The sequence below is a fragment of the Daphnia magna genome, linkage group LG4, assembly GCF_020631705.1.
Source record: "Daphnia magna isolate NIES linkage group LG4, ASM2063170v1.1, whole genome shotgun sequence".
NCBI lineage: Eukaryota > Metazoa > Arthropoda > Branchiopoda > Diplostraca > Daphniidae > Daphnia > Daphnia magna.
Window position 1 is genome coordinate 12,160,941 of NC_059185.1, and position 27,723 is coordinate 12,188,663.

Sequence of the window (27,723 nt, forward strand, 5' to 3'; positions counted from 1 at the left end):
CCCGGGCCCGTCAAGATCGAAAAATCAGGGCCAAGAATTATTGCGGCACTTTATGTAGTTCTCTCTCTCTCTGCGTGTGTGTGTGTGTCAAATGGACCCGAAGAAAAGACAGCACACACACACACACACATAAATACATCGATTTTTTTTTTCTTTAATTCAATATCTATATTATTATTTTTAGTTGATCGGATGTGCGGATGTACTGAATATCTTTTTTTTCCCCCAGATTTTGAGCTGCTGCGCATGTGGAATCCAAGCCGACGCGCGGATGTATCGCTTTGCTTTGGAGCAAGCGCGGACAGATAGCCTCAGGCAAGGTTATATAGCTCAAAACTCGGCTAAGAGATGCTACCACCCTGAGGGAGGACGTCCGTGCGGAGAGAGAGAGAGGAACCCAAATAATTCGCCGTCTTTTTATTATTATTATTATTGTTATTTAGACTTGTGCAGTTGTGTTGTAGATCAGTGCGTTCAGTGCGTCTCCGAGCGACGAGTTCGCAAACTGGCGATGTAATCATCGCGTATTACGTGCCCGAAAAAAGCCCCCAAAAAAAATGATTTGACGTCGTCGCATTCTGGAGAAGAATCCAGTGGGGGTGGGGAGGGCCTATTGCTCTCCGCACTCAGGAAGGCACTTGGTTTTTTTTTGTTTCAAACAAAAGGTTAGTGTAATTCTATTTAAACATTTTTTCTCGCTATTTTGGGCGTCTGTTTTTTTTGTGGTTTTGTTCCAAAATGACTGAGAAAATGCAAACGAATGAAACGATCGTAGGCGGAGAGAGACTTGTGCATATCTTTTCATTATGAATATCGCCAGACGAGGAGAAGAAGAATGGAAAAAGATGCTTGTCTGCATGCATCAAACGAGTTGCTTTGTTAATGAGAAAAAACACGCTCTCTCTTTCAGGGGCTTTTCTCGCGTGTCGTGCACGAATGACTGGCATTCCGCGTAGAAAGTGATGCTATCAAGTCTTTATTTCGATGTGTTTATACGTCCGCAACGTCCGTTAGAGCCGTTTGCACGACAGATAATGTTGGCAAGCCAATTGGTTAAAAATCTTGGAATTTGAATATTTTGATTCGATACACGAAATGATCGATTTCATGGCATTTCAGCGTCAAAGTTGTGCGTGGTTCACATTAATTACAAAGTTAAATCATTCACAGAGTATAGAGGGTCTCCTTTCTTCTTTCTTTTTTAAATTATTGATGACAAGCATTTCTTATCTACTGAAGAAAAAAAAATCATGGGGATGGATGAACTGTTGGGAGCTGAGCGCATGCCGGAAAAGAGCCATTCAGCCTATCCCCCTCTCCCCCGAAAGAACGGAGGATTTGAACGGATTGTCCACGTTTAAAAAATAAGAAGAAGAAGAAGAGACTGGCATCGTTTTTCTTGTTGCATTTGTTGTCCTTGATTCGATTGAAACTGACCGTACATAGTCCCGGATTTTATTGAAGAGCAGAGAGTTGAAGGTTCTATCTAGCTGAGTGGTACATATTTAAGGAATCGAATGATGTACTAGCGTTTCGCATTCCATGTAAAATTGACACATTTTTTGTTCATCTTTAAATTTGATTCAATTAAAGTTTATTTGATCTTTTTTTTTAGGTGGTAAGTGAAAAGATGTCAAACGAAATGAGTGACACATCGTTGCTACCCGAGAGTGACGTCATTTAAACATTCGAAACTGTCGAACGGGGAAAAAACGGAACAAAATGTACGCCAGTTAGGGCAAGAGAACAAAACAGAATGAATCCGGAAGAGGTGTCGCCGCGGGCGCCGGAACGAGAAGCCGTCGCTGCACGCCGACGGTACGACAACGTGACAGGTGGTAGCTGCCATCGCTGCGCCCTCCCCACCGACCAAATAACGAACGGCCAATCATCGGGACGGCCGACAAAAACAAACTGGCACTTAATTGCTGCCGCTGCACGACACACGCGCACACACAAAGTCCTTGCGGCGTGATGACGCTCTCCCCCTCTCGTGCACCGATGATTAGCGCCGCGACGTCATCGTCGCCGGTGGTGGACGACATTTGATCCGAGTCAATCCCGCACAACAACAACAACAACAACAAGAAGAGACGAACACGACGACGTAGGATAGCTTCTGTTTAATAAACAACAGTGTAGATTGCTGGTGGCCATCGCCTCGGGGCTTCTTGCTATCGGCCCGCAGGTGATGATCCCTCCAAACGATCGGCGCCCACCCTTTATCCCCGCACGTGTTCCGGCGTGAGAAACCCCATTGGTTGACTTTTTAAGGCCTTTTAAGAGGAGAAGAAAGAAAAAGGAAAAAAAAAACAATTGATTAAAATTAACAATTGATTCGTTTGAAAATTTTCAAAAAATATAAAATAAAGGGAATTGTTAAGTGGGCGTGGCAGGTGTGGGGGAAAAAAAAAATAGTGACACATTTTTTGTACTCTGCAGAGAGAAAACAATAATTTGAATTGTTCTCAAAATGGCGGATGTGAATAAAAAATTCGGCCGACCGGCAATGCTGAAATTGTTGGTCCGTTGGTTTTGGTTCGTCGTTTGGACGTGTCTGTGGCTGGCCGTTTTGCGAGTGGTGGGCCAGCAACGGGCGATGGCAACGCCGGCCTCTAATTCGGCCGGCTCGTCGATCCAGTTGGCGGGCGACATCATTTTGGGCGGGCTGTTTCCCGTGCACGTCAAGGGCGAGAAGACGCCGTGCGGATCGGCCGTGTACAATCGAGGCATCCAGCGGCTGGAGGCGATGCTCTTCGCTGTGGATCAGATCAACAGCGAGGGCAAACTATTGCCGGGCATCCGGCTCGGCGTCAACGTGGTGGACACTTGCTCGCGCGACACGTACGCCCTGAACCGGTCGCTCGAGTTCATCCGCGCCTCACTCAACGCCATGGACCATTCGACTAGTCTCAGTTCGGCCGCTTCCGGCAGTGCGGCTTCCTTCCAGTGTCGCGACGGATCGACGCCCAGGGATCGCAGGCCTCCCAGCCAGCAGACGAAAGGATTGGGCCCCGTCTTCGGAGTCGTCGGCGGCTCGTACAGCTCCGTTTCCATCCAAGTGGCTAATCTGTTGAGACTCTTCCGCATTCCGCAAATCTCGCCCGCTTCCACAGCCAAAGTCCTCAGTGACAAGTCGAGATTTGAATTCTTCGCCCGAACAGGTTTTTTTATTTTTTCTATTTTTCTAAATAATTTGCATAATATGCAAATTTTATTGATTTTCAACCAAAAAATGAATATGACGTGACTGTGTGTTATGTTTCTAGTTCCGCCGGATGATTATCAGGCTATTACGCTGGTCGATTTAGTGGAGCGTTTCAATTGGACGTACATCTCGACGGTGGCCAGCGAAGGCTCGTACGGAGAGTCCGGCATCGAAGTAGTTCATCGCGAGGCGGGCGCGCGCAACATTTGCATCGCTCTGGCCGAGCGAGTCTCTTCGACGGCCGACGAACGCGTTTTCGACAGCATCATCCGCAACCTGTACAGGAAACCTTTCGCTCGTGCCGTCGTCCTTTTCACGCGAGCCGACGATGCCAGGTTCACAATTTTTATCATTTCTTTGTTTGCTTCAGGCTACCGCGTGTTAATTTTAAAATGTCTACGCAGAGCCACGCCCTATTTTGTTTTGAATGCGATGGCGGGCTTGAATTTTAAATGTGTTTTCTTTGATGATTAGAGCAGCTGACGCGTCGTAGTGTCTCTCAACAACTAACGCCCTAACTATCGATATAAACTATGCATGCAATATTTTTGTTTGTTTGTTTATAGAAAGTAGACGCGTGTGTGTTGTTTACAAGGTGCAACACAACTTTCATGTCGTGCGTCCAGTCCAAATAGTTTTTTTTTATTTATTTATTTATTAATTTTTTCAAACTCGGCGTCAATCGTAGATGACGCAACAACGAGAAGAAAAAAGAAATAAATAAATAAAAGAAAATTCCCGACAGGGGTGAGGAAAATGCACTCGAGAGAAAGGGATGAGAGCGAGAAAGAAAAGCCAACGAATTTTATAGCGCGTGATGTGTTTGAATGGACCGCCAGATTGGAGATTTATACTTTAGAAAGGGTCTCTCGTTGACTTTTATAAAGCTCTCTGCCATTCTCAATGGATTCGTTTTTTTTTTTTTTTCTAAATATATTTATAGAAATAATAATATGAGAGGTACCAACACGAGATATTTGTATCGAAAGTATATCGCCTTTCTTTTTGAACGTGTATTTTTTTCATTTTTCTTGGCCTGTGCACGTCGTGTGACGGTCCAACGGACCGATTTTTGCATCGATTATTTGCTCGTCTTCCCTACCCTTCCCCCGCGTTTTTTTTCTATTCGAGAATCAGTGAAATGAAGAGGGCAAGCCATTCAAGCAGCAATTCTAATATCGATTGTTCTTTATAGATCAATGCGTCATAGCTTGATTGTGTGCCAGCGTCATTGACGATGGCCGTGTTTTACACCGAGTCAAAGTCAAAAGGGGAGGGGCCATTCGTGAATGTTCGCGTTTAAAAATCAGAAACAAAAACAAAAAAAAGAAATTCGTGCCGGAATTTTAGAAACGAAAATCTGAATGTTGAAATGTCTAATTTGCATTCATCCTGTGAGATTGTATCTGTTTAATATATACGTCAACTTCATGCTCAGCTTGGGTGAAAAGTGGGGCGGGGCTGTGAAACAGATTGATTTACATATGCAGTCCGTATACGCTTTTAATAGAAAGACTCTATTTAAAAAGGGACGGCTTCTCAACGTGAATGCGCCTACGTGCATGCGAAATTTTGCAAAGATGGATATGGTAATTCCCGTTCGCTAGACTTGGGAGCTCTGTCATCCACGCCAGACTCTTTCTCTCTCTCTGCTCGCATTTGATGCTCGTCGGCACCCAACCCCTTTTGATCTAAGTCTTTCTCTTTCGAGTAGTTCACGGTGGGGGGGAGGTCTTTGGCTATTGTCGTCAGCCCCATCTCTTTTGCTCGTCATGTTTCTACATGTATTTATATATATACTGTACAAACAGCACATTTCATCATCTTCCTACTGCCCTTCTCCAATCAAATATCAAATTTGTTTATTTTTTTAATTTTTAATTTAGAAGCCTAAAATGTTTGATTGAAAAGCTCTTATACTTCCGTATGGCAATGTTGCATCATTTGAAGATAAGGATGTCATTTGACCATTGGATTATATCATTTTTATGATTTCGTTTTCATTTGTGGTGACGTCGCGTGTGCATATACACATTATACAGCCAGGAAACATAGTCGATAGAGACAATTGCTGCCCCACCCTGGAACATTGTCTGACCCTGATATTTTGTGTCTGCCTTCATTGCATCAATCGATGCGAATAACAACAGCCCATATATTTATTGATTTGAAACTTTTTAATTCACACCAATATTCATTTTAATTTTTTGAAATTAACATTTTATTTTAAAATGATTTTTGTTTTATTAAAAAAAAAAAAAACAGGGGATTGTTAGCAGCGGCTAAACGACTGTCGATTACGTCACATTTCATTTGGGTGGCGAGCGACGGCTGGGGCCGTCAACACAAATTGGTCGAAGGTTTGGAAGACGTGGCTGAAGGGGCGTTGACGGTCGATCTCGAATCGAAAAGTGTTCCAGGATTTGACGACTACATGTTGTCGCTAACGCCGTCCAATAATCAGAGGAACCCGTGGTACGGTGACTATTGGCAAGAAGTTCACGGCTGCCTACTGCCTCACAATCAACATCATCCGCAATCGACGTCCGCTCACGACGATCAGCCGGCCATCAGCCACGCTTCCGTTTGCCCGGCCGGTTTGAGGCTCACTCATTTGGGCTACGAACAGGATTCGAAAATTCAGTTTGTCGTCGACGCTGTCTACGCCTTCGCTCACGCCATTTCTGCCCTGCAGCGAGACGTTTGCGGCAACGCCTCGACAGCGGCCAGCCGACGCCCAGTTTACGGCGCTTGTCCGCAGCTGTTGAGTTACGACGGCGGTGATTTCTACACCAAATATCTACTCAACGTTTCGTTCTTAGGTAAAACGCATCTTTTTATTATTTTTGGTTTTGTCTTTGGTTTTGGTTTTGATGGGACGCGGGAGTAAGAAATGAGAGGGCGTGTCTCTGTCTATTTAAAAACACACAAATAAAAAAAAATGGGTCGTCGTGAAATCGGAGGAGATAAAGACATTTATGCGAAATGGAATAGACGAACAAACGCCATGAACGGCTTTAGATATTTTTCATAAAAATGGGAGGGGGGGAGGTAGTTTGAAACATGAAATTCCTTGTTCTACAGTTATTGGATATAACTTTATAATAGGGAAGAAAGATCTTGGTGTGAATAAATAACGAAGCCGAAAAAAGAAGAAACGGGGGGTGGGACTCGATTTTCTATGTTATAGGCCCGTAATGGAGTAATCATATTTTAGGGGCGAGTGTCATCTCGAGCGCAAACGACTTTTTCCAGGAAAAATATTTCTACACGGCCAGTGTGTGAACGTTGTCCTCCCCTCTCTGTAGTACTGATTCGATCCATTAGTTTACAACGACCAACTTGTCTCTTCCTCTTAACGAATCGATTTTCTTTCGGTCGGTGGGGGGTAAAAGAGGGAGAGGCAAATAACTTTTTCTTTTTTTTTTTCATACGACGATACATCAGCCATTGAAGGCATATCTATCATACAAAGATGTGGTGTGTGTGTATATACAGAGGATCTATTCATTTACTATTAAGGGCTTTTCTTTTTTGTGTGTGTGCGATTGATATTCTTTTCAGGACTACGGTTGATAGAGAATTTGTAATGGAAACGGTTGGTTATGTTTATTGATCTGAAGACTATCGTGAAAACTATTGACTTTTTTATTAGATTTTGTTTTGGAACAAGTTATACGTCGATCTTTAAGATGATTCAAATGATTTGGGAATGTTCTCCCGTGGTTGTTCAAGGAATAGCCATTTACAAATTGTCTTGCACGCGAAAATGTCATGTAGACACGAAGGTTGACAAAAGACGAGAGTATTAACTGTGTGGGTTTCAAACGCATGCAAGGGAAAGATGAAAGAGCAAGAATGTTGCAACAAGGCAAATGCCATCATTCGTATATATACTGTGTGTGTGTGTATTTACACAGACTACAAGTTGAGAATGTTGTTCTTTCAGATAAAAGAAGACAGAAATGTTCACATTCAATTTGACATACTGTTCAAAATGACTGCTGGATTAGTAAATTTTATTCAGACATGAAAAAAAGAATTTACCAAACTACACAGTCAAGTGTCGAATGACACTCAATTTCGCTTTGAAAAAAAACAAAAACAACATATGCATCAAAGGAGAACGAGTCTTTTAGATAGCAAATGATTTTCCCCTTTGATCATGTAGAATCACAATTGTAATTTGTGAATGATGTTTACTATCTGTGTAACAAGACTTGGAGAAAGTAATCGAAAAGAATAACAATCACAACTATATAGGTGGAGTTCTCCCTACTTGTTCTGCGAACAAAGCTTCAGAATGAAAATGAAGCTGCAACCATTAATAACTATGCACACTGGGACTTTTTAAAGCCTTATTTTATTTTGCCTGTATACGAATATCATCACGTCTCATCATTTGCATACATTACAACATAATTCCCCGGGGCTATGTAGACAAGTGCATCCCCGCACGATTTCGATTGATTTTATGGCTATTCTGGGTTGCTGCGCTTTCACGTCGTTTATACATCTAAAGTAAATATGCATTGTGTATTTTTTTTTTTAGGTCGACGTCAATAGCAACCCTGCATTTATGTACGCAAGCAAAAAACAACAAAAGAGTTTGATCGTAGGGAAGAAACCACCTGGAAAAAAAACAAAGAGGGAAAAACAAAATACGGAGATTAAATAGCTCATGTCTATGCATTGCATTAAAAACAAAACACATACACACATTTTCGGATATATTGTTCTCGACCACCCAGCAGGATATACATAATGCATATCTAATGTAAAGCACAGCAGTTGGTCTTTTGCTTTCCCTAGATACTCTGGTGTTTTTTTTTGTATTTTTCGGTCCCCATCCATCGTCTTCATCGATCAATCGTCCCTGGACGTGATCGGTTGCTTGTCGCACTGACCAGCGCGTATCATTTATATTCGTTCGCAACACACCTGGCTCTATATACATAGAAAATAGCTTTATATTAAGCCTGTATACATAATTTTCCGTGATTTCATATTCAACGGCGATCGGCCAGCTTTGGATAGTGCAAAGTCTACTGTGATCAGCGCAAGAGAATTGGTTTCAACAGGACACAAAAATCGATCTCCCTATATGCAAATTTATATCGAATCAAAAAAAAAGGAAAGGGTGAATCGAAATATATTTAGTGTTCTATACATAGTTGCCAAGCTTTATGTCTATTCCTATTGAAAGTGCGATTTGGCATTATCCCCATAAATTTCAATGGTCTTTCTTTGCGTTTCAGTAGCAGACGTAGTTTGCACAACCTCGTGAGTCATGACATATCAGCACGATGCAGCATTGTGCATTTACGACGAGATATTTATGTCGTTTTAGATGCATTCAGACTCAGTCCTTCAGTCCAGCCTTGGTACATTTAAAAGCAGCAGTATATTAGATTGACCTAGTTGGAAGGGCCTCATTGTAATTTCGTTTGTCTTCTCGTATCTGTCAACTCAATAAGGACGAGAGACACTCTATTTGCAATATAATGTTGGAAGTAATTTGTGACGATGATTTTGTTCAGATCCGGCCGGAAGCGAAGTGAAATTTGACGCCCAAGGAGATGGTCTGGCTCGCTACACTATTATGAATTATCGTCGACTTCCCAACGGCGCCAACAACGGCTACGATTACAAGGTATACATTGTCTCTCTGTGTCTTTATTAAGCATAAGACACATGATTTTGTGCAAATCAGTTAAAAATGATTTCCATTCTTAAACAATCACTTTAAAAGTGTTCCTTAATTTAGTAACTTTTACTTTGATGTCCATTTTGTTTTCGTGGACTTTGGTCAGATTTGATGAGTGCACTGACAGGTGTATTCAAAATTAACGAAATGCATCAACAAAATGTTTGCAAAGTGTTTTTCAATGAATCAGTTGGGACATGTTGACCCAATTCAAAAAGATTTCAAGATGAACAACACTTAAATTTTCTTTTTCCAAAATTTACTTAAGATCTATTGTGAGTAATTAATCTATTTCAATGGAACTGTATTCAAAGATGTAAGTGGTACCTTGTTCGGTCTTAATTAAGAAAAATCCTTGGTATCACTGTGTGCACAGTAAATAAACTAAATTTGCAATGACAGGAAGTGGGGAAATGGTTCAACGAATTGGAATTGGATCCAGCCGATGTCATCTGGACACGTGAACAATCAGCTGTTCCATCCAGCGTTTGTTCTCAACCATGCGGCGTCGGTCAAGTGAAAATCACTCAGCAGGTAAATACGAAATGTATTCATTTTAAAATTCTTTTCCCCCCTCACATTTAATAGCCCAGCATTGAGACTTAAACATAAAGATATACAAGAAGGCCTTGGGGACATTGGGAACGTCTCCATATATCACGGAGACAAACAACAAAATGGGGGAAGTCAGCACATATGAAATTCACGGGGATATAAACAAACACAGGAGGGAAAGAAAAAGAAAAAAAGATGTGGAGGATCGATTCGCTGGGGGGAGGCAAACATGTACACAAAAGGCAGGAGGCATTCAATCGATTTCCATGCGCGATCCCCAATATCTTTTATTTTGCATATTTAATAATAAAAAAGAGGATGCCCCAATTCAGTTATTATGCACTACACTATACACATGTGCTGCGCATTTGTGTGTGTGTGTGTGTGTGTGTGTGCATGAAAAGGACTTATTCTCTCATTCACGGCCGCGGGATCTATTCCCTTTTTTTTTCCCCTAAAAAACAAGAAAGCTTTTTAATATATTCAAACTCCCTTTCTGCTGCACGTAGACGCAACAATAGTAGGGAAGAAAGCCAATAAGTTTCTTCTCTTTTTCCACTAGTCATCGTCAAAATATTCATTCCCCAATCATCTTCTGTTTCTTCCCTAGCACTGTGCCCCGTATCGATCGCTATTCTTCAAAAGTTCGATTACAAGATAGAATTGCCTACTAAATGGCATCATCAAAGAACGAGGCAAAAGAACAAAAAAATTACGAGCTGGATGCAGTTGATGTTAGTTTTTTTCTTTTCAGTATTTATCTATACGAGGGGGGGTTGTCTTATAAAACGGGGAGACATCAAAGTTAATTGGCTCTTTTTGTCTTTCTTCACCTCGCCCCGCCCGCCCGCAGCGCCAGTGTGTGTAACTGTTATTCCACTTCTGTGCGTCTCTAATAGCTCATCATCATCGCCCGGTTTGCGAGAGTGGAACTAATGCACCACAATATCGCAGCTTCTTTCACCTACCCCCTTTCCCTGCAAAATAAATTCTTATAGATATACTGTTGATCTATTTATCTTTTATAGGACATTATTATTATTACAATTTTTTTTTTCTTTCAAAGGCAGACGGATATTTATCCGCTTTCATCAGAGATGCTGTAGCTCTTGTCTAATATGGATATAGATATTAGATCGTGATACGTTGGTTTCCTCCCCCCAGCCCACATCAGCTTGAGCTCGTCTATACCCAAAGATCTTACGGGACATTCGGCTGCAGGCAATCAAAAGTCCCCACGTCTCCACACATATATCTATATATATATCTGGCAGCTATCCATTTTTTGTTTTTTTACCCTTCCTTGAACGTGTACATCCCGGCTGTACCGTATGTCTTGACTGTGACGGACTTTTGCGAGTTTCCAATCAGCAAACGGGCAACGGCAGGGCAAATGTTTATTTTCTTTTCCCCCCCCTTAACTGGATAAAGTTGATGCCGCGGATCGAAAAGAGGGAGTGGCAGGAAATGCTATGAAAGTCTTGTGGCAAAGGGTTACTGACATTTGCGTTTTAATAATTAGCTGTTCATCCGGATGTGAATCGCCGCAATTGCGAAAATTATCTTTCGATTTTCGTGTGTCATTTGTGCGTGGCAGAGTTAACTTGATGTCCACAACAACTTTGACGATTTTCTAGAATTCCCCTTGCGTCGATCGTGTGTCTGTTTGTGTATCGATTATTCGAGGATGGCGTGTCCTACACAAAAAGCGATCAGAATGTTCTGTTTCCTCGTCAAACTCTCGTTGATTGAATCAATACGATAGCCGATCGTCTTGATTATGTTTTTATCTTTTGTGCACTTCTATGTAAACAAAAGCGCCGAAAAAGCAAAAAAACAAAACAAAAACAACAATAAAATCTAGTAATAATAAATCTACGTGTTTATTACAGGGAGATACGTGCTGTTGGAGTTGCGACCGCTGCGATCCGTGGGAGTACGTCGAAAACGAGTTCAAATGCGCTGATTGCGGTCCCGGACGTTGGCCGTACGATGACAAACGAGGCTGTTTCGATTTGGAAATGCAGTACATGAGATGGGACTCGCTTTTGGCCATCGTTCCCATTTGCGTCTCGTGCGGTGGCATCCTCCTAACTGTCACGGTCATTTCGATTTTCGTCAGGCACAGCGAAACGCCCATCGTCAAGGTAAATACTAAAATATCACTTATATGTATATTGAGTTGATAATAATCAAAAGCTTTGTGAAATGAGTACGTATGCAATCTGGCATTGGCAGCTGGAGCATTTATTATTATTATTTTTTTTTTTCACTTAACGCGTGCTCGCAGAAAGTCCTCTCGGAAATGCGAGTCGTTTGCGCAATAGAGAGCGAAGCCAATCGGAATGGCTTTATAAAAAGATACCACTCTTGGTGATCGGAAATGGAAGCCATCAGCGACACTTGATGTTGTGATAGAAACGGGGCCGAAATCTTTCCCATCTATTATCTACCGAGAGACAGAAAAGCGGGGATGGGAGGGGGGATCGAGATTGACACTCTGTGTACACACATTTACAATGGGGATGGTGCCGCCAAAATCGGGACCGATTTATAAGCGGGTCGAAGTTAGAAAATGGATTTCTTTTAGATTTATTGGATGTTTTCTAATATTTTTTCTTTTGTTTTCATTCATCGAAAGGGACAGAATTGTTTATTTAAATTGTTTTTGATTGATTTATTTTATTTTTATTTTTATTTGTTGTTGTTGAAACAAACAAACAAAAAAAGGCGTCGGGAAGGGAGTTGAGTTTTGTGCTGCTGGGCGGCATTTTACTCTGCTATTTCAACACGTTCACTTTGCTGGCCAAGCCGATGGTGGTGACGTGCGCCATTCAACGTCTTTGCGTCGGCACCGGTTTCTCCATCGTTTACGGCGCCCTCTTCACGAAAACCAACCGCATTTCACGCATATTCGACTCGGTATTTTTGTTGCTATTTTTTTTTCTTCTCCGTCTAATTAACTAATTAATTGCCGTTTGGCCTCGGCCGGAATATGATTAGGCTTCACGCTCAGCCAAGCGGCCAAGTTTCATCAGCCCCAAATCTCAAATGGTCATTACGTCTTGCATCATTTCATTTCAGGTTCAAATATTTTTGCGTTTAAATTTGTAGCCGCTCGTTTTGATGTTGAAAAAAAATATATAATGTCAAACGACTTTGTTGTATTTTAGATGTTGGGCACGGTACTATGGATGTGGATGGAGCCTCCGGGCATTCGTGCGGCCTACCCTCAACGAGACCAAACGATTCTCAAGTGCCGCATGGAGGACTCTTCTTTCTTGCTCAGTCAAGTCTTTAATGTGCTCCTCATCGCCGTGTGCACCGTCTACGCCGTCAAAACCAGGAAAATACCAGAAAATTTCAACGAGTCTAAATTCATTGGATTTACCATGTAAAGAAAGAAAAAAAAAAAAGAGAGAAACGAAATAATTTTTGGATTTGATTTTTTAAAAATTATTTATTGATCGATCTTTTGGCGGGGTTGGGGTTATCTAGGTACACGACTTGTATCATCTGGCTGGCTTTTTTACCAATCTATTTCGGAACGGCCAATACGAACGAGGTGAAATTATTACTCACAAATTAATTATTCATAAAAAAAAATTAATAATTTTTTCTGTTATTATTTCGTAAATAGATTCAAATAACGACAATGTGTCTGACAATCAGTCTGAGCGCTACCGTGGCTCTGGTGTGTCTCTACGTGCCCAAGGTTTACATCATCGTGTTCCATCCGGATAAGAACGTCCGCAAACTCACCATGACTGCCACCTACCGGAAAGCGCCCACCCGACAGGGTACCGCAACCAGTTCTCCACCGGCCAATAATTCCAATCATAAATCATCCACCAATCACCATTCGGGTACGTATCCCTACTATTGTTCAAAGAATTACAGTTTTTTTTTTGTTTGTTTGTTTTATTAATGAAAAGAATTTTTTTTTTTTTTTTAGCTGCAGGATATTGTTGCGATTGCGGGCAGGAATTCTCGACTGGCGGCGAAAAAGTGCGTCTGCAACAAACTGTCGTAACGCAACAAGACCAGCATAAGCAATCCATCTCTGCAGTGGCTCGAGTCATTGTAGCTCCTGTGGATCAGGAGAATTCGTCCTTGTGCAATGAATCAGCCGAAGAGACGGACACGAGCAAGAACAACACGCCAGCAATCAACCGAAGGCAGCACGTCGTTCACGTTGGACTGTCTTCCGATGGCCTCCTACTGGACGACCACGAGAACGTGACACTCCTTTGAAAATAATTTCTTTAAAAAACATAAAAAATAAAAAAAAAAAAGAAAATAAGTAAATACATTTTTAAATAAATAAATAAATTTTAAATGAAATTCGAAATTTGATAAATTCTAATAATAATGACTTACAGTATATATTCTATATTTGTTTTAAAAAAGAAGAAAAAACAAACAAGGAGAGATTTTTGCTCACTGTGTCGAGTGTCCCTTCAAATAATTGTAACTTTGTTCTCTCAGCACTGTGCGTGTACCAAAGTGACCCTCCCCACATCCAAGTCTCTGCTACATCAGTTCCGTGTGCCATCTCCGAGTAAAATTCACACGTGATTGAACCCAACCGGAAATGCCACAGGACATTTTCCCAATCTCTTGTGCTACACTGTTACTGCTGCTCTCGTGTTTTTATTGATCGATCGTATCGATCTGGGCACCATCTCCCCCTTGTGTAGAACATTTTCACATTCCTTGTGTTCCACCGCACATCCCCTGTGAAATCTTATGATCCCACGTCACTTTTTGAGGCTAATAATCTTTTATGAATATCAAATCTGTGCATGTTAATCACACACCCACACACACACACACACTGGATTAAGACGTACTCTCAGCTAATTCCACCATTATTTGATATGATTTATATCAAAAGATGAATTGATCTCATGTCCTTGTTAAGCGGGGGGTGTCGATAATCCAAGTCATTTTTCTGATTTCTAGTCTTAACAGTGAATATTAACGACTGTTTATTTCTACTTGTTGTTTATTTGTTTGAGAGAAATGCAGCATAATTATATACAACTGGGGAAAATTAACAATGTCTCTGAGCTTTAATTTTTTGTAATTGATTTTGACTAGCAAAGAAAGTGTGACTGTTACAGATTGAACCGTACTTGTGACATTATTTTTGTCTGTGGCGATGTTTGATGATATTTATAACTGTATGTAAAGATAATTGACTTCATCAACGGCCATTTGCCAGCACAAATGTAAAAAATTTGCATATAGAAAAATAGCTGTCATACTAAAAGCTAGAGTGGCGAGTTCAGCAATCCTTTAGATTCCCTGAGGGTCAGGAAAAAGATGTAGATTCTGTCCGCGTGAGGGATGTAGTGTAGTCATCAAGGGTTATCTTTAAGAAAACTTTGTGTTTATAACAATGGCACAGCTGAAAGGAAAATTATGTTTTGGTCATGGCAAAATTTAGTTTTTGTGGCTTTATTGCAACCAAACAAATCTTACGTTTAAAATGTCGGTTTTTTTTACATATGGCACCTGGCGGATAAAATGTGAACTTCCCCAAACTGTTTGGGAATGATGTCTGCTTCATTTAGTACAACCAATTCCGTTTGTAAGAAAGTTGGAAATTTTCATTGTTCTGAACTGATTGATCATGCAAATTTTTTGAACATCACCTATAAAAGAACTGATTCAGTTCTGAAGTGGATATAGCATATTTAATGCATGGATAAAAACAGGAAAATTTGGTAGCGACAGCCCGAATAATTGTCAGTATCACGTGTCGTTCCGTATCGTTCACGTCATTCAACGTATCGTTCAGTACCACGTGTTTAATTTGGTAGATTGAGTTCGCAGTATTTACCACCCTGAACTAAATTGGGTAAGGGTCCAATATTTCAAAATTATATAACCTCATCTTAAATTGTGTTGTTTCAATTCTGATTCTTCAATACAGCAAGAATTCAGTTTTCAGATGTTTGCTGATTTCCTTCATGCTACTTATCAGGTGAGTGGTGTACATCAACGTTAAATTCTGTGGAATTTTGAGTGGGTAAAAACTAAAAAAAAGGTTAATTTTGATTTTAATTTTTGTCTGCCTTCTTCATGTGTAGAGCTTCCAGGTTGGTGCTGAAAATAATTTGTTGGCTGGTTGAATTCTTACTTATGCATCTTTCAAAACCAAATCAATCATCTATCTATATGGTGTATTTGGTAGGGGGTGGAGAGCTATTTGAATCATTGTTGCATAGTTTAATATTATTGGTTTTCTTTTTCTTTCCAGGGGTCTCACTGAATCCCATTGGTAAATGTTTGTGGCAAAAGTGTGGTGGATGGGATAAATGCAACCCTAACAATGTTGGAAATCCCTTTTGTCTTGCGGGAAGCATTTACATCTTTCAGGTATCTTGTTCACCTCTTTTGGTTCTATTCGTGAAAAATGTATGACGTGGTACGTGAAAGAGATGGTGTTGGAGAGATAAGGTTGCTTCAGCACACAGATGTCGTTGCGTTCACGGTCCAACCTGAGCTACGAGATGGCGCTTGTCTAACTTGTGCCTAACAGATTTTTTCGAACAAGTATGGCTGAAGAAGCACGGTTTAACGCCGGTTTGTGGTAAGTTGATCTCCTGTATAAATCTTAGGCATGTTTACGTAAAATTTCTGTTGTTGCATTATTTGTGAAAGTTGTGATAGGAAATTTGCTTTGTTTTTTTTACAGGAAAAGATTCATGGGCATATAAAAATAGATTTCGACCGACACTTAAGTACATCAAGGGATGAAGGAAAAAGAGAAAGGCTGCCGAATTGTCGAATCAAAGATTTGATAAATTAACTTCTGATAGATGATAACACTAGGTATCAGAGGAAATCAACATGAAATTTTGCTACGTTTTTTACGCTTATTGATTGTACATTTCAGATATGCTATTCACCTACATAATCTTGAATTTTGAAAACAGTATGTGAGGTGGGAGAAAGGCAATCCTAAAGAGATCTCTCTTTTCAGATGGTAAGTGTTCAGGTGTCTTAAAGGGTTGAACATCAGTTTTTTTATTGTGCCAGTTAGTTTGAACATTAATTGTTTATTTGTTTAAAAAAAAATGTGATGCAATTGAAGGAAAAGGTGACAAGATATTGGTTTGGTGTTGTTAGCCAAACTAGTATGGAAGTTACTTGTTCTTTTAGTAAGTTAGTAAAACTTACTTGTGGATAGAAATCAGTAATGCTGAAAGGTGTTTTGATTGATCTGAAATCCACACAAACTAATCTGTACTTCTAATATTTTTAGGTAATGCAACATGGAGTGCTGTTGATTGTTGAATTATCTGTTAGCGAAAATCATCTTGACAGAATAAATTCTCAAAATATTTCAGTTACTGAGAAATATGTGAAGAAATGTAGTGAAACAAGTATTCAAGGTAATATGATAAATTTTGATACCATTATTAGTTAAACTGATTGCATATTTTTATTAGAAACCTTGGGAAAATGTTTTTGTGACATTTGGTATTATTTGAGAATGGCAATATTTGAGCAAAATCAAGCAAGCATATGGACTAACAACTATGAAAGCAGTTAACCCAGGAACTAAACCTAAGGATAAACCAAACATGAAACACTTGCTTTACAAACAGCATACTGCATGTAGGTTAAATTATTTAGTAAGTAACAAAACGTTAAGAGTAGTATTTGCTGTTTTTGTGCGTGTCAGACACTTCGCCATTCAACGATCCTTTTTGAAAGAGCTGCAATTTGCTCAATTGAAGAAAACCAACAGTTGCCGTTGATGCCTTGATTGGTGTCTGATTCATTATGGAGGACATGCTGTAGCCATAGAAAGTAAAAAAACCCAAATTGATTTAACTTGGAAAATATGAAAATTGTAATTTACTTTAACTGTTTGTTTCCTAGAGTCAACCTTGCTATGAACAAGGATGATGGTGGTTGTTGGCACTGTTTTAAGGTTGGGGGTGTTCTTGAGATAGCAAGGAGTATGTTTGTGAAAAAAGTAAATTGTTTTGAATATGACGATTATATATATATTTTTTTATTGGTTATTTCATTCATCTTTTTGAACAATGAAAAGTAGCGTATCTTTTATTCTGCATCCGGCCTATTGAAAACGTTCGATGGATTAAAAATTGGTCCATCTTATCATCCATTGGCAGTTTATCAGTATAGAAAATACTTGTTCTGTGTTACCAACTTGCTCCTGATTAGGAATCAGTAGCCCTGAAAGGTATTTTTGATTGATCTAAAATGTACCTTAACTAATCTCCACCCCTGGTATATTCAGGTTTCTAAACCATTGAATGGTGATCAGTGATCTGTGGTTGGAAATGTAATGGGCAGAGTAAATTGGCCCAATATCCTTGGAGTAAAAACGCGTGAAGAAGTTTAGTAAAAACCAATACTCAAGGTGCCATGACAGAAGTAATTCCATATTCCACCATTGTTTCTACGGTTTTTAATTGGTTCTGGTCAGCAGCATAAAGCGTCTTGTTCATTATTGTAACAATTAAGTTCCGACATGGCTTTGCTATCAAGTAACTTATTTCCGTCTTTTGAAATTATTAGGTCACCTTTACGAAGGAGATTCTTCGAGTATCCGTTATGCTCAACCAAGTCTTGGTAGGCTGAAAAATCTGGGCAACATACGTTTTATCAACAGCGTCTTGCAAATAGGTTAAACAATTCCAGGATTTAACTAAGCGTTAATAAATGATATCTAATTTTTTGGTGCATGTAGATGCGTCGCCATTAAACGATACTTTTTGGAAGAGCTACAGTAGGCCCAATTAAACAAAAAGAATCTTATAGGCAATCAAATTGTCGAATCCAACGAATGCCGTTTATGACCTTATTGGAGTCTGTATTCGTTATGGAGGATTTGCTGCGGCTACAGCAAGTAAAGCCTAGAATAATTTAACTTTGAATCGACTTTCGTAATTTGCTTTGACTTTTTTTCTCAGAGACCGTTTTGCGAAGAACGAGGATAATGGTGTTGGCATTGTTTGGACGATAGGGGTATTCTAGTCTTTACCAGCAGCCGTTTACAAGATGGAACACAAAGGGTCAAGCAACAAAAGAAGCGAAAAAGATGGGGATTCTAGTTTATTGTAACCCATGATTGTACGCCTATCAGTGTTAATATCTATATTCGTGTTATACTTCGTTCAGAGTGTAAAGGAACACATTTTGTTGTCCTATGATATCACAGTTGATAAGTTACTGATATTTGCTGTACGGGAGGATCTTGTTTTTTGTTTGTTTTGTTTCGATTTTGTTTTTGTCTTGTTTCTTTTTTTTTTTTATTTATTCTCCTTTTAACCCCGAAACCCCGTTGCCATTTTTTAAATGTGATTGTTATGGTTTCTGGGTAGGTAGGTAAAATAAGGTAAAATCGGGGTTGCATCGGTGTGAAAAATTGACGATTATGTTCTAGTATAAACCGATTATTTGCGTTTGCCTTTGGGGCGAAAAAGTGTCAACCCGATACGGAAGATTCTGCCCCGACTTGTGAACTCTAATTGCGTCGGGTTTTATTATTGTATTCCTATGCCATTTTATCCTCAACTTTGTATGTAAACGTATTATGAATCGACAATAAAACTATTTGCAAAAAAATTTCTGGTTGTTTTTTCGGATTTTTTTTTTTTTTATTTTTTTATTTTTTTATTTTTTTGCGATGCTACCGTAAAAAATTTTGGTTGGCTACGCCACGCGTGAAAATTTAATAATAATAACAAAGAACGATTAAAATTAAAATTAATACGTATCATGGTGTGGGGTTCGAACACTTTACCTATCGTTTACCAGGCCGCTGCTCTTCCACTGAGCTACCACTGATATATCTATAATAGTTTTTTTTACCATTATAACCGCACAAACCCCGTAGACACTTAGAATATCTTTGGATTCTTGATTTGGCTCAACGGAAGGGCTCCTGCCTTGGAAATCGACGATGTGTGGCCAGAATCCCTGCCATGTACCCCTCTTCAAGTGGTCGTGTGCTGTTCTTGTGTAACCAGACCCAGATGCCATGATCCCTGTCAGCTACCCACTTCGAGTAGTCTCGTGGTGGTCTGGGCAGGCAACCTGCCAAGATGCTTTCCAGGAACCCACTCCAACTGGTCGTGTGGTGGTCTGGGTAACCGGGGAAAGCTGCCAAGGTTCGTTTCAAGTACCCATTTCAAGAGATCGTGTGGTGATCTGGGTAACCCGACAGTGAAACCCGGACGGAATTTCCTCTGAGTTGGAGTTCTCTGACAAGGTATGTTGTTTGACATTAATATTCTAGAAACGTTGATTATAAGATTCAAAAGAATGTGTATTTATGACATAACTTGCTTTGTTTCTATTATTGGGTTTGAACCACAGACCTTCAGCATGCCACGCCAATGCTCATACGTTGAGCTACTAGATGTATTATTATAAGCTATAGTGTGCCATATAAATTAAAGATAATCAGGTTTAAACTTAGAAAAGTTTTGTTTGCGTGTGTTGAGTGACATTTTTTATAATCTTTTGTTTACTAGGAGGATTTTATTAGCATATTTTAGAAAAGAATATATTGTTGATACATTCAGAATATGTAGACTGTGAGGTTTAGAACCAGCAACCATGATGTCATAAGCTCGATGCGCTACCACATAGCTACAAACCTTGTTCATTTGGCAAAGAATAGGTTTTCTTTATAGTATTTTTGAGATGGCTTTTTCAGGTTATAAATTCTTGTAAAGCGGGTTTATTTATTCAGTGGTAGATGTGTGGTAGATCATCGGACTCATAACTCTAGAGTAAGAGGCTCAAATCCCGCAGTTCACAATTTGTAGATAAATCGGAAGGCATGAAAAAATAATTTTTCTCATAATCCCTCTCATAAACAATAGATTATTAAAATAGGTTACTCAAAGTACGTAAAATAAATTTTCATTCTAGTCTAAACCGGATTATCTTTAAACAAAATGTCATACTATCAACCACTGTGATATAGACTAGTAGCTCAACGGTTGAGCTTTGGCGTGGTACGCTGGAGGTCCGTGGTTCGATTCTAACTGTTGTAAAGAAGATGTCAAGATTATAAATAGACGTTCTTTTGAATGTTTCTATAAGATTAATGTAAAAAAAATACCTTGTAGGTAATTCAGAGGGAACTCCGTCCGGGTATAATTGTCGGGTTACCCAGACCACCATACGACCAATTGGAGTGGGTTTCTGGAAAGCATCTTGGCAGGTTGCCTGCCCAGACCACCACGAGACTACTCGAAGTGGGTAGCTGACAGGGATCATGACATCTGGGTCTGGTTACACAGAACAGCACACGACCACTTGAAGAGGGGTACCTGGCAGGAATTCTGGCCACACATCGTCGATTTCCAAGGCAGGAGCCCTTCTGTTGAGCCAAATCGAGAATCCAAAGATATTCTAAGTGTCTACGGGGTTTGTGCGCTATAAAGGTAAAAAAAACTATAATAATATGTCAGTGGTAGCTCAGTGGAAGAGCAGCGGCTTGGTATGCGATAGGTATGACGTGTTCGAACCCCACATGATGTAATTATTAATTTTAATTTTAATCGTTCTTTGTTATTATTTAATTTTCAGGCGCAGCGTAGCCAACCAAAATTTTTTACGGTAGGCTCGCAAAAAAAAAAAAAAAAATCCGAAAAAAAACCAGAAGTTTTTTTGCAAAAAGTTTTATTGTCGGTTCATAATACGTTTACATACAAAGTTGAGGCTAAAATGGCATAGATATACAATAATACCCGAGGCAATTGGGGTTCACAAGTCGGGGAAGAATTTTCCGTATAGGGTTGACACTTTTTCGCCCCAAAGGCAAACGCAAACAATCGGTTTATACTAGAACATTATCGTCAAGTTCTCGCACCGATTCAACCCCGATTTTACCTACCTACCCCGAAACCGTAACAGTCACATTTTTAAAATTGCAATGGGGTTAAAAGAAGAAGAAAAGAAAAAACAAACAAACAAAAAACGAAACAAAACAAACAAAAAACAATACCCTTCCGTACAGTAAAGACCAGTACCTCATCAATTGTGATATCATAAGACAACAAAATGCGTTCCTTTACGCTCTAAACGAAGCATAGCACGAATATAGATATTAATACTGATAGGCGTACAATCATGGGTTACAATAAACTCGAATCCCCATCATTTTCGCAAATTTGCTGATTGACCCTTTGTGTTCCGTCTTGTAAACGGCTGCTGGTAAAGACTAGAATACCCCTATGGCCTATCGTCCAAACAATGCCAACACCACCATCCTCGTTCTTCGCAAAACGGTCTCTGAGGATTAAAAAAAAAACCAAAGCAAATTACAAAGTCGATTCCAAGTTAAATTATTATAGGCTTTACTTGCTGTACCCGCAGCAAATCCTCCATAACGACTACAGACTCCAATAAGGTTATAAACGGCATTCGTTGGATTCGACAATTTGATTGCCTAGAAGATTCTTTTTGTTTAATTGGGGCTACTGCAGCTCTTCCAAAGAAGAATCGTTGAATGGCGAATTATCTAACATTGCACACAAAAAAGAAAATATCACTATTAAAGTTTGATTACTTCCCGACTAGTTTAACCTATTTGCAAGACGCTGTTGATGAAATATGTGATGCCCAGATTTTTCAACATACCAAGACTTGGTTGAGCATAACGGGTACTTGAAGAATCTCCTTCGTAACGGTGACCTAATAATTTCAAAGAACAAAACAGTAAGTTATTTGATAGCAAAGCAAAGTCCAAACTTAATTTCTACAGTAATGAACAAGATGAACCATGCTGTTGACTTGGACGATTACAAAACATATAAACAATGGTGGAATATGGAATAACTTCTGTCATGCAACTTTGAGTTTTGGTTTTGCTAAACTTCTTCACACGTATTTCATTCCAAGGATATTTGGCTAATTTATGCTGTCAAGTACATTTCCAACCACAGATCTCCGATCAGTATTCAACGGTCTACAATCTAAAGGAATCAGGAGTGCAGGTGAGTTTAGATAATATTTAAATAAATTAAAAATACCTTTAAGTGCTACTGTTTCCTATCCAGGAGTAAGTTGGTAACACAGAATTTCCATACTAGTTATCTACCAATGGATGTTGAGGAGGATCGATTTTCAATCCATCGAACGTTTTGGATAAGCTGGATGCAGAATAAAACGCACGCTGCTTTGACCTATTTAAAAAGATGATTAACAATATGCCACGAAAAAAAAAAAAAATCTTATGGTCGTATTCAAAATAATTTCTTTTTTCACAATCTGACTCCACTTCATCTTCGAGAACACTTATCGTCAAAACAATGCCTCCACTGCTTTCCATGGTTGTTTGTTTATAAGCTTGTTTGATTTTGCTTGAATATTGTCATTTTCAGGAATAGGAAACGTCATAGAGAACTTTATCCAAGAAAATGCTGCTAAAAATATGCTCGACAAAATCAGTTACGCACAAGTTATGCAACCGCCATCCCGTAGCTCAAGTTGGTCCAAGAACGCAACGACATCTATGTGCTAAAGCAACCTCACGGGTACGGGTGTGGGGAGACAGTTTTATGGTATTTCTAAAACAAAACAAAAAATTCAATAAACTAACAAAACGCAATTAACATTTTGTTAGTAACATTTAAAGACACTTGAATCATCAATATTCCCTTTGATGATAAGAGGGGCCTGCAAATATCAGGTTCCCATAGCTAAAACAGTGTCAACCATCACCATCATCTTTGTTCTTCTCAAGGCGGAATCTAGGGAACAAACAGTTACAGTAAATTACGAGATCGATTTCCATATTTTCCAAGTTAAACGATTTTAGGTTTTATACTTTCTATGGCCATAACATGTCCCCCATAACGATTCAGGCACCGATAAAGTCATCAACGGCATCCTTTAGGTTTTTTCAATTGAAGCCCAATGTAGCTCGTTTAAAAAGAATCGTTGAATGGCGAAGTGTCTGACATGCACAAAAACAGCAAATATTACAATATTATTTTAGTAACTTTCTGAATGATATAACCTAGATGCAGTATGGTGTTTATAAAGCAAGTGTTTCATGATAGGTTTATCTTTGGATTTAGTTCCTGGGTTAACTGCTTTCCATAGTTGTTTGTTCATATGCTTGCTTGACTTTGGTTGGATATTGCCACTTTCAGGAATAGCATATGTCACAAAGAGCTTTATCCAAGGATTCTGCTAAAAATATGCACCTGGTTATATTATTATGGTATAAATTTACTCACTTTACCCAGAGTATTGGATTTGCTAAATTTCTTCACACATATTTCTCATTAACTGGAATATTTTGCCAATTTATGCTGTCAAGGTGATTCCCCGTCACAGATAATTGATCAGCATTCCATGTTACAAAATATTAGGAGTACAGATTAGTTTGTATGGAATTTAGATCAATCAAAACACCTTTCAGGATTACTGATTTCTGTCCACAAGTAAGTTGGTAAGAAAGAACAAGTAACTTCCATACTGGTTCAGCTACCAACACTAATCCAATATCTTATCACCTTTTTCTTTAATTGCATCACATTTTCTAGGGAAAAAAAAAAACAAAGAACAATAAATATTCAAACTGGCACAATAAAAAATAAAAAAATTGTGTTCACCCATTTATGACACCTGAACCTTTATTGAGTTAAAGAGGGATCTCCGATATTTAGGATTGCCTTTCTCCTGTTTTCAACTGTTTTCAAAATTCAAGATGATGTAGGTGAATATCTGAAATGAACAATCAATAAGTATAAACTACGTAGAAAAATTTCATACTGATTTCCTCTGATACCTAGTGTCATCATCTATCAGAAGTTAATGCATCAAATCTTTGATTCGACAATTCGGCAGCCTTTCCCTTTTTCCTTCATCCCTTGATGTACTTAAGTGTCGGTCGAAATCTATTTTTACATGCCCATGAATCTTTTCCTGTAAAAAACAAAGCAAATTTCCTATCACAACTTTCACAAATAATGCAACAACAGAAATTTTACGTAAACATGCCTTAGATTTATACAGGAGATCAACTTACCACAAACCGGCGTTAAAGGTTAAACCGTACAAAAAATTTTTTTTTTTTTTTTTTTTTTTTTTTTTTTTTTTTTTTTTTTTTATTAATTTTTTTTTTATTTTTTTTTTTTTTTTAATTTTAAAAAAATTTTTTTTTTTTTTTAAAAAAAAAAAAAAAAAAAATTTTATTTTTTTTTTTTTTTTTTTTTTTTTTTTTTTTTTTTTATTAAAAAAAAAAAAAAAAATTATTTTTCCCCCCCCCCCCCCCCCCCCCAAAAAAAAAAAACCCAAAAAATAATTTTATACTACTTCTTCAGCCATGCTTGTTCGAAAAAATCTGTTAGGCTTAAGTTAGGCAAGCGCCATCTCGTAGCTCAGGTTGGACCGTGAACGCAACGACATCTGTGTGCTGAAGCAAGCGCCATCTCGTAGCTCAGGTTGGACCGTGAACGCAACGACATCTGTGTACTGAAGCAACCTTATCTCTCCAACCCATCTCTTTCACGTGTCACGTCATACATTTTTCACGAATCGAACCAAATGAGGTGAAAAAGATACCTGAAAGATGTAAATGCTTCCCGCAAGACAAAAGGGATCTCCAACATTGTTAGGGTTGCTTTTATCCCAGCCAACACACTTCTGCCACAAACGTTAACCAATTGGATTTCAGTGAGACCCCTGGAAAGAAAAAGAAAACCAATAATATTAAACTATACAGCAACGATTCAAACAGCTCTCCACCCCTACCAAATCCACCATTACTCAGAAGCTTCTGTTGATATCGGCACTATATTTTACTCTTAGTTGCTTCAGCAATCTGTAAACAAAAGAAATAAATAATTTTGAAGATAACTACTAAAGAGCTATGTGTCTTGATGAAATTGCAGTCCATTTTTAAAAGACCAACATGCTGTGATTAATAAAACATTAAAAATGAAAACAAAATAAACAGGATTAACAACTTCTAGACTAGAACACTTCCCTAACTTTTAAAACTTCATAATTATAGAGAACAATACAAATGAAATCAGTGCCATTCTGTTGTAGTTAGTGCCAAAGTAAATCACACCAACTTTACTTTTGTGATGCAATAAATACAATAGAAACTTGACAGATCCACAAATACAAGTAGTCAGCAAACATACTTGTGGTGTTTCTGAAGTAACACTGAATGTAAGTAGGGCAACAGAAATCTCAAACACCTTGTACTACTCTGAGCTTGAGCTGAAAGATGCATGAGCAGGAATCCAGTAAATAATTTGCAGCACCAACCTGGAAGCTCATTTTAAAACATAGGCTTTAAGTACATTGGCAGATTAAAAAATTGAAGCAGACTGATGGGTATTGAAAACCCTGAAAATAAGCTGCTGTTTGTAATTTGATAATCATAGTTTCTAACTAATATTCCTGCAATGTTTTGTTTGTAATACGGATTTTACCCAGAAACCTGCTCTAACGATAAAAAATGACACATGGTCGAATAAACAATGAAAACCGGGTGACAGATAACTAACAAGTAGTAAAAGTTCGGGTTTTTACAGTCACGTTCTTGTTCGAATGATGGTTTGCGTAATGTGTGGTCTAAATCTGTTTTCTTGTGTTTTAGTGCAACGTAAAAAAATCGAGAAGTAACCTAATTCTTTAATAATCTATTACTGCTGAAATCCAATTGGCTAAACACAAATCCCACATTTTTGCAAGAAACCGACAACTAAACTAATCTCACCAAGAAGAACAGCACATGTCGCTCCCAAAATCGCAAATCCCAGCCCGACGTCTTTCCATAACGACATCTAGTGATAATGACTGAAGACGTTTTAAAAACTGTATTGTGCTTGATACAAGAATGCTCGTACTTAAATGCGACAGGGTAGAATTCAGCTATAGCCTACTTGGTATTTGGGAAAAGACAATTTTTTTCGTTGTGGTTGTCTTGCAGGCATTGTTAAAAACTCATACAATAAACATTGTGGATATTTAAACTAAGAAACGTCGACCATTAGTATTTTGCCAATAGACAATCAACGCAAAATAGTCCTAATATTTGCATTCGATAAGTAGCAGGCCATTTTAGAGATTATTTAATACGAAGGTGTATGGTATTCCATTAAAAGGATCATTTTGGTTGGGAAACGGCGTGGAGGAAGCATACCATCATCAGCGATGGTAACAGAAAGAAGCTTGTTCAACTTTTCGTCGTTAGGAATGGCCAAATGAAATGACGTGGGGTGAGATGGGAATTTTCTTGTTAAAACGAGCAGCTTTTCCAGCCTTCAGCGGCCAGGTACTCCATTGGCAGCCAAATGGAGTGGGCTCTTGGCTACGACACGTTTAGCTTACGAGCCTTTGCTGAGCATTCGGTGAATACAATTGACAGGGTAATTGAAGCCCTGCCCTTACTGCGTGAGTCTTTGGCTTTCCTTTTTCACGGCCTGAAATGATAAAACCACATCGTGAAATGAAATAGTTGCTACAAACAAGAAACTGAAAGATGAAGTTTGTCTAAGAATTTCGTTCAAATCATAATAGGGTATCAAAAATCAAAATAGGGGTAGCTTGTCGTCATACAAACATCTGAAAATACAGTACCTAACCAAAAGAACGTCACAGCTGTACTCCCCCCCCCCTCTTTTTACATGGCGTCTTATGGAGCTACGTCCCCATAGTTTTTTAAAAATAATTTACGTGATGTTTTAATGTTAATTTTTTTTTCAGGAAGCCTGGAATTGAAGTAATGGCAGGTAGTCTTAAGATTCGTTTTTACCCCACCAGAAATTCACTATCATAATGCGGTTCATGTGTACTTCATGATAAATCTATAAGCAACTAGAAATAGTTGCGAATCGTATGGGTTTTACAATACGCAGATATGGTATATTAGAACTGCTGTTGTAATTCTCTACTCAAGCTTTGAGTGTAACGACATATCACCCGTGATTCAATGTCCTCAGAAAATCTGAACACAAAGCCCACACTGGCATGTGTACAGTTTATCATCTGGTATGAAATGTCAAAGCAAAGCGTTAGTTATAACCCCCAATAGGTAAAAAACCATCAAACAATTTGATAGTCATCAAGCTTTTGTTTTTAAATGAAAACAAAAGCCAACATTACTGGCGGGCCCTTTGTTACGTAAGCTACCTGACCCGATCCACCCTCCCCTTTACAATTTTAGCGCGATATTGGTCTTTACCTCTTCTATTCTTCCAAGTAGATCCTTTGTGTAGCAGGT

The 27,723-nt window shown here is 38.8% G+C and overlaps 1 protein-coding gene and 2 long non-coding RNA genes across 13 annotated transcripts; 2 read left to right on the forward strand and 1 right to left on the reverse strand.

The window, feature by feature from the left end:
- Positions 1–348: 348 nt before the first annotated feature.
- LOC116920205 (metabotropic glutamate receptor) lies at positions 349–14,530 on the forward strand. Its single transcript, XM_045173285.1, has 13 exons — positions 349–665; positions 1,616–3,164; positions 3,270–3,543; positions 5,474–6,030; positions 8,749–8,861; positions 9,318–9,449; positions 11,363–11,617; positions 12,201–12,392; positions 12,474–12,554; positions 12,644–12,864; positions 12,969–13,035; positions 13,111–13,336; positions 13,426–14,530. Exons 2-13 carry the CDS (start codon positions 2,474–2,476, stop codon positions 13,722–13,724), a joined length of 3,108 nt encoding a protein of 1,035 aa, XP_045029220.1. The 5' UTR covers positions 349–665; positions 1,616–2,473; the 3' UTR covers positions 13,725–14,530.
- A 1,339-nt stretch (positions 14,531–15,869) lies between these two features.
- LOC116920463 lies at positions 15,870–18,958 on the forward strand. Its single transcript, XR_004392686.2, has 12 exons — positions 15,870–16,071; positions 16,177–16,313; positions 16,378–16,467; positions 16,747–16,876; positions 16,934–17,102; positions 17,170–17,297; positions 17,370–17,466; positions 17,548–17,697; positions 17,755–17,969; positions 18,036–18,143; positions 18,208–18,366; positions 18,431–18,958. It is a non-coding gene; the product is annotated as an uncharacterized LOC116920463 (long non-coding RNA).
- Positions 18,959–21,138: 2,180 nt separating this feature from the next.
- LOC123466294 lies at positions 21,139–27,633 on the reverse strand. Of its 11 annotated transcripts, XR_006644672.1 has the most exons (15): positions 27,256–27,633; positions 26,218–26,923; positions 25,694–25,763; positions 25,239–25,308; positions 25,050–25,169; positions 24,274–24,410; positions 24,098–24,209; positions 23,725–24,024; positions 23,497–23,669; positions 23,305–23,433; positions 22,934–23,227; positions 22,508–22,660; positions 22,062–22,450; positions 21,837–21,996; positions 21,139–21,767 (listed from the first exon to the last, which is right to left on the reverse strand). It is a non-coding gene; the product is annotated as an uncharacterized LOC123466294 (long non-coding RNA). The 11 variants fall into 11 exon arrangements; XR_006644669.1 differs by lacking the exon at positions 27,256–27,633 and having other exon boundaries at positions 26,148–26,246; XR_006644670.1 differs by lacking the exons at positions 26,218–26,923; positions 27,256–27,633 and adding an exon at positions 26,031–26,211.
- Between the last annotated feature and the right edge of the window lie 90 nt (positions 27,634–27,723).

What these genes read in the sequence shown, in the direction of transcription:
- LOC116920205 (XM_045173285.1), top strand. Translation starts at nt 2,474, where the DNA reads ATGGCGGATGTGAATAAAAAATTCGGCCGACCGGCAATGCTGAAATTG. An exon ending in TTTCACGCATATTCGACTCG is followed by an intron (nt 12,393 to 12,473) that starts GTATTTTTGTTG and finishes GAATATGATTAG; the next exon opens with GCTTCACGCTCAGCCAAGCG. An exon ending in GAACGGCCAATACGAACGAG is followed by an intron (nt 13,036 to 13,110) that starts GTGAAATTATTA and finishes TTTCGTAAATAG; the next exon opens with ATTCAAATAACGACAATGTG.